Source organism: Phalangium opilio, unplaced genomic scaffold, assembly GCF_054372755.1.
Source record: "Phalangium opilio isolate 3A_F unplaced genomic scaffold, DU_Popi_V2 ptg000002l_1, whole genome shotgun sequence".
NCBI classification, from domain to species: domain Eukaryota; kingdom Metazoa; phylum Arthropoda; class Arachnida; order Opiliones; family Phalangiidae; genus Phalangium; species Phalangium opilio.
The window spans coordinates 3,120,168-3,127,391 of NW_028324144.1; the positions used below are offsets into that span (position 1 = coordinate 3,120,168).

The window sequence follows — 7,224 nt, forward strand, 5'->3', positions numbered from 1 at the left end:
CCCCTATCAAGCGACCATAGGTCCAACCGTAGAGGTTCAATGATACTTTAGACTACTACCAAAGGCACTGAGACCATTCCAACTCCCTTCTCGTGTCAGGAACTCAGGATTGATAAATGGCCCGAGGGAACCGGAACGGGGTTGGGGTGGTGAGAGGGGCGAACTACCGGCAGCGGATTATCCCCGGGCATAAAAGTTGGTGTCCTTCAAAAGAACCCACCCGGGGAGGGGGTATTATGATGTCCGATGTTATCTATTGTATAGACGGTTATAAGGATACCCTAGCAATCATTATTTTAAATTAACGTTACTGTGTTAATGTTGATTATGAAGATTAGTATTATGTTTTAAAGCAGCCCTTATTACAACGTCTACCCTTTATTGCCAAACTGTACTTTGCAGTGTTAGACCTCTGGTTTAGTAAGAATTCAAAATAGCCCTACTTCTTGTCTTTCTAAGGATATTTATTTATTTATTGAATGTGTTGTTCACAAAGTCACAATGTGACGTTTGTGTGAACATCGGAATTCAACACATTAGCTAAATACTTGTAGTTGTTTAAAATACTACTAGAGAAAAATGTAAATGAGCATAAACATAGATGAACTGTGTACCCTATTACGATAAGTGACCTTCCCCTCCGTTTTTCCTTAGAGCAAAATAAAATCAAAGAGAATATAGGGGAGGAGTGGAAAATGGGGCAAAACTTGTCACTCTTTTCTACCGCGCATCTTCAACGCGCAGTACCGAAGCATTTCCGTTTGAGAGTTGAGAACTTGAGACATTAAATGGTATGTAGGTGGCGCTACTGAGCCGGAAACTCCCTCGTACCGCTAGTATAATTTAGGCGAGACATAACTATTTACACTTGTGGAGCGGGGGAGGTTCCACTCCTCCCCTATATTCTCTTTCATAAAATCAAAGGGTGATCCAATAGTCAGGAAGCGGCTTTACTTGTCCAAGAATTGTACCATAAACTCCACGCTTTATTACTCCAATTTCTTCCGAACGCCGGTTGAAAATGAGCCCAGTGGCGCCATCTACCAACTCAATCTGAAACTAAAATCACATTCTTTTTCCTAATGGCGGATGATTAGACGCCACGTCAGTCGCGAATGACTCAATCGAAAAAGGTTATTTTTCCTGCAAAATAAACATGCGAATGAAGCCCAATTTGACAGCATTGTAAACATTAATCCTGAATATATTTTATTTAAATTAAAGGAACCCTAATTATTCCGCAATAATGATTCTTTTTGTTATGATCGCCCGTCTCTCGGACGGCCTAATCCTTACAGCTACAGTTAACGAAGATGAAGAGGTACGTTTTTTGCACATGTTTTCGGTTTCCTCATGCACAGTAAGTAATTAATTCTAATTATCGTAATTAACTTAGGCTGGTAAAAGAACGCGGGACTACCAGGGTCAAGCCAAAATGTTATTTAGGAAACTGAATGACCGTGCTGAACCCTATGGTTCCATAGAAACGGGACCATACATTTTCAAGTAATTAACATATTTTAATTATTAATTTTAAGTATTTAAATATTTTAAAAATTAATTAACTTTATTCCGTACTAGTTACCTTATTTTCAAAGGTTTGTGTTACTTGGCGCTTTGCGAGAAATCTTTCTCTCGTCGTCTAGCGTTCAATTTCCTAGAAGATATTCAAAGCGAGTTTTTATCGGAATATGGTTCTAGATTGGACAATATACCATCGAGACCTTACGCGTTTATCGCTTTTGGTAAAAGAAATTCTCAAAAATAAATAATTAGTAAGATTAATTAACTTTAAAATGTATTTTTTTTTCTTTAGATAATTACATTTCCAAAAAAGCCAAAGCCTATCAAGATGCTAGAGCTAGACGTAACCTTTCTAACTTAAATAATGAGTTGCAAGATGTTCAACGCATTATGGTTCAAAATATTGACGATGTCTTACAAAGAGGCTCAGCTTTATCAGGTGAAAAACTTAAATTAATTATTTGCTAAGCCTAACTATTAAAATATCCTAAAAGTTCCCTAAGCCTAACTATTCAAATATCTTTAAAACTCCTTAAGCCTAACTATTAAAATAACTTGAAAGTTCCTTAAGCCTAACTATTAAAATAACTTGAAAGTTCCTTAAGCCAACTATCAAAATACTTCAAAAGTTCCTTAAGCCTAACTATTAAAATAACTTGAAAGTTCCTTAAGCCTAACTATTAAAATATCTTGAAAGTTCCTTAAGCCTAACTATTAAAATATCTTGAAAGTTCCTTAAGCCTAACTATTAAAATATCTTGAAAGTTCCTTAAGCCTAACTATTAAAATATCTTGAAAGTTCCTTAAGCCTAACTATTAAAATATCTCGAAAGTTCCTTAAGCCTAACTATTAAAATATCTCAAAAGTTCCTTAAGCCTAACTATTAAAATATCTCAAAAGTTCCTTAAGCCTAACTATTAAAATATCTCAATTTTCAAAAACTCCTTAAGCCTAACTATTAAAATATCTCAATTTTCAAAAACTCCTTAAGCCTAACTATTAAAATATCTCAATTCTCAAAACTTCATTAAGCCTAACTATTAAAATTTCTCAAAACTTCATTAAGCCTAACTATTAAAATATCTCAAAACTTCATTAAGCCTAACTATTAAAATATCTCAAAACTTCCTTAAGCCTAACTATTAAAATATCTTTAAAACTTCATTAAGCCTAACTATTAAAATATCTCAAAACTTCATTAAGCCTAACTATTAAAATATCTCAAAAACTCCTTAAGCCTAACTATCAAAAAATCACAAAATTCATTTCTTTTCAGAATTGGATAGCAAAGCTAGCAGTTTATCAATTTTGTCCCAAAAATACAAAAAAGATGCTCGATATCTGAATTTAAAATCAGCTTATGCTAAAGCAGCAGCGGCTGCTGTTGTATTATTCGTTTTTGTTCTGTATTTCTGGGTTTTGTAAACAACATCCCCCCTTCCCCCCAAAAAAAGAAAAACCAATGGAAATTCTTTAAAAATTAATAATAATTAATTTAAAATAAAGATAATAGTTGAGAAACCGATACCAACATTTAATTTTTGTATATAACTATTAGCTTAAAAACACCTGGAAATTGCTTAAAATTTTGTAATTAGCTGCTAGACCTCCTAAGTGACGAGAATTCTATTACTAAATAAATTATAATTTAATTGATATTAAATAAAAGATTGGAATTGGAGTTCTAAATCACATTAAACCATTAATCACTATATTATTCATGTCATAATATTAATCTACTCGGTTTATTCCCCACCTTTTTCCAAAATGATTAATAAAATATTGTTTTTGCAAATGTTGCGTTACTTTTCTAATCTATAATAATTTTCGTTCATACCCTTTTATTTCGTCTAAGGTTAGGTTGATACCATAAGTTTATAAGATATGTTCCATAAGTATGTCACTACCCATACTTCGTAATGTTAGAGGCTTAATGAGAGCTAGTTCAAGAACGACGTGAGAATTGACTACACTCGGTTTTGCAGTCCATCCTCCTATTTAGTCTGTACTAAGCCTTTGACAGCGCCTCACTAGGCGTCGCTTTACGAGAATCTATGACGTTTCACCTACGTCACTTCATGACAAGCTCTCATTAACGAGTGGCACACTTATGGAACATACCTTATAAACTTATGTTGATACTGACACGCCATCGATCGACCTATTTTGGGGTGATTAATGATATTGCTATGTGTGTCTGTCAGGCAAAAGTTAATTTTTGGGTATATTTTAAAAAGTCAGAAGGTTTGTGATATAATTACAAGAGGATTATTAGTTAAGGATAATATAATAGGACCGAAATTTAGGGTTGATCACGTAATTATCACAATTTGATACCATGTTTAATAGATGGCGCTAGTTAAGTTAACAAACAAGGTTCCCTCACGTGTATTTTGCCCCCTAAATTTGAATTTCCTTCTAAACCTACTCTATAAGTCTGACTTGAAATAAATAAATCGATAATTTCCTTCTTTTTAAAACGAATTCACTTACTTTCTATCAAGGTCTTAGTGTGGAAACTTCATATCTAATATCAACTTTTTACTCTTCATTGGAAAGGTAACGTTTACAGAGATATTTAAGTTGTGACGTTTAAGCCTTGGCATAACGACATAGGCTTGTCCATGCCTATTTTTCTCAAAGGGCAAATAAAATGTGTGACAAGCGTACACACTAGGACTTCTGAAATAGCTTTAAAGAGATCTATAGGCCGATCAACCTAAGCAGACGATGGAAATACCACCATTAAAAATTATATTTAGTCACTAGAACCTTGGAGGAAATAGGCGAGATGGAGTAGTAATTCATATAAAGTAGCCTCTGTACAACCCCATCTACCGCACGAAACAGCAACAAAGTCCTCCCAGAATCCTCAGTTTATGGCGTTTCTGTAGGGTCGTAAGGATACGTAAACGTCAACAATGCCCCCTGTGTCTTCAAAACAGAAGCTAATTCTCGAGGACTAACTTCTAGTTTAATTTAAATGGCGCTACGCGGCAGTACGTAACCAAAGGTAGGGGACGTACGCAAGTTACTCTGGGAGACTCATATCCGCACATGGCCCACCATCATCTCTACTCCATCCCACCTTTCCTCCAAGCATTACCAAGAGTGTCTAAATCATGCCCTAACCCTAACCTTCACAGTCCAACCCCAATTATACAAGCAGTCCAGTAGGACCACCAGTACTTAATTGATACTTATGGGGTATTTTTAGGTAAGCACCCAACCTACACACTGAATAAAAACTTCTAAAAGAGCCCAGATACAATAGTTGAGAGAGCGCAACTATAACAAACAGTAACCACTGAATATAGATTTACAAGAGGGTCTCGTGGCGTTTGAAGTTTTTGGTTATTCTTTTTTTGCCTTGGAACTCAGTCCGGACCCAAAGAGGGACAAGTCACAGGGAAATGCACGCACGAGCGGGTAATCTAAATGTTACGAACCAAGCCAAGCACCCGTTTCTTTTTTTTACAATGATAAAAAAATCTAACTTCCGCTTGATAGATTTCGAATTGTAATCGGGAACATTTTTGGAAACGAATTCAACGAATAGGAAAACCTACCGGTTAATGTTAGGCCCACATATTCAACAAAGATATTTTAAATTAACTCATCGTAAAAAGCAGATGAAAGATTTCAAAACGTTTCAATAAAAATGTACCCTATATTCCACTCTTTGATATGTTTTTTTTTTCTTTTTCAGTTTAAAAATGATATTTTCTAGATAACCATTGTATTTCACGTTTGATCAATATGAAGGGTGGTCCAAAAAGGGTGGTTGGATTCTTGGAATGAAGTGTAGTTGGTACGATGTGGGATTTTGAGTCGAAAATGTAATTTTTCTAACACATTTTGCTGTAAGGACCACTGTTTACGAGTTATAATTAAGAGTCTTTTACGGATGACCCCTTCATTAAATTAGCATTGTGTGTTAGTTTCTTATGTTAAATTTAAGGGGTCGTCCATAAAACAATCATAGCTTGCAAAGGGTGGTCCTTAGGGAAAAATGTCATGGAAGTTACATTTTCGACTCAAAAGTGCACATAGTACGCATTATTTTTCGGTCCTACTAGCCTTTTATGGAACACCCTTTTTTTTAAATAAACATACTTCTACTAATTACTAATTAGGTCCTCGAAAATAGGCCAATATTAATTAAAAGTGTTAGAGACGACGGATTTTGTGTCATAATGAAATTTGTTTGACATTTGCCCTAATGTTATGATTGATGGCCCCTTAATCAAATTAGCAGTCATTATCTTTCAGTTTCTTACTTAAACTATACCTACAACCACCATAAGTTTATAAGTGATATGTTCCTTGCATATATAAGTATGACACTGCTACTGAGAGACTTACAGCTCGAGATAGCTCGAGGGAGAACGACGGAAGCGAGAATTGAAGTCCTACACTCGGTGGTGGTTAATTTTGCAGCTAGGACTTCCATCTAGGTCCTATTTAGTCTGCATTCCTAAGCCTTTGATAGCAGCGCCTCACCAGGCGTATGTCGCTTTACCCTGAATCTATGACCTACCTCACTCACTTCATGACAAGCTATAGCTTGTAACCAGTGACAAATTTATGGAAAAAAATCTTATGAACTTAATGCAACAACAGTGTACTTTGCAGCATAAGTCTCGAGTGACCTTGATATACCAGAAATACAGATACTAATTTACGTCCCCCTCGCGTATTGAGGCAAAACTAATGAACACTAACTAATCTTAATTTCCATTCTCTTGCATATCGTTATTACATATTTTTGTATCGACAAAGAAATTACTCTCCTAGTTTCCCCTATTCATTATATATGGTCTTAGCGTTCAGTGGCGAAATAAATTGGACTATAAGGGCTGGGTTAGTAGTTGAGAGTGGTAAATAACCTCTTGAACCCTTCAAATTAAATTTCTGGCGCGAAATAACCAGTAAATTTAGGAGCGGCGCGATTTTGGAAAACGCACGTTTACCGGAAACTCCTTTGGGTAGCCCGGGGCGCGAGTTGTTTTAATGATTAAAACCACAAGCAAAACTATTGGGATGAAAAGCGGAGAAGGGAAGGGTCGTGGTGTTGACGCGGCGCTAAATCTAAACTAGGCCTCTGATCCATTCCTTTGACGCCGAAACTGGCTTCAATCAGGAAAGAGTAGAAGTGGAGTCTAACATTTCGATGTAACTATAAGAGGGAAAAACACGGGGGGGGGGGGTAAAAACGTTTTGCGTTCCATCTCTCTTTTGGCGCCTGCGCTCTAGGCGTTTTATATCATGAGAATGCGTAGAGACGGATCAACTCTCTTGTTTATCCCGATCCTGTCGAAAAGGTCTGTTCTACACCGGGTGCCCAGACGAAGGAAGGGGGTTGAATAGATTCCTTCTTGCCATCACGTGGGCTACTGTTTGTGTATTGAGCGCCCTCTCTCCAACACAAAGTGTACTATTTTCAAAAAAACAATCTCGTACTGATTTTGCAACTACAGTCAACTGAGGCTTTTTTAATTAACATAGTTCTCAAAAGAGGGCAGTTTTGTAGCGCTAGTTTGCGGGAACTCTGATGCCGTTTGCCACGTGATAAGTTATAACCAAGATTTCCCTTACTCCCGTTAGGGTTGTCAGTTTAAAAGGAGGGCTCCCTTTCAACTTTTCCCTGCTTCAATAAAGATTCCCTTTAGCCCAAGGGTCCCCTAACGTAGCTTCAC

At 36.3% G+C, this 7,224-nt stretch overlaps 1 protein-coding gene across 2 annotated transcripts; it reads left to right on the forward strand.

Annotated features, from left to right (window-relative positions):
* Positions 1-999: 999 nt before the first annotated feature.
* On the forward strand, positions 1,000-3,320 carry Sec22 (vesicle-trafficking protein SEC22). Of its 2 annotated transcripts, XM_089840138.1 has the most exons (6): positions 1,000-1,133; positions 1,225-1,321; positions 1,397-1,506; positions 1,582-1,745; positions 1,817-1,963; positions 2,802-3,320. In XM_089840138.1, the coding sequence occupies exons 2-6, from the start codon at positions 1,247-1,249 to the stop codon at positions 2,948-2,950; spliced, it is 645 nt and encodes a 214-aa protein (XP_089696264.1). In that variant the 5' UTR covers positions 1,000-1,133; positions 1,225-1,246; the 3' UTR covers positions 2,951-3,320. The 2 variants fall into 2 exon arrangements, with proteins under 2 accessions (XP_089696264.1, XP_089696222.1); XM_089840096.1 differs by having other exon boundaries at positions 1,062-1,321.
* The last annotated feature ends 3,904 nt before the right edge of the window (positions 3,321-7,224 follow it).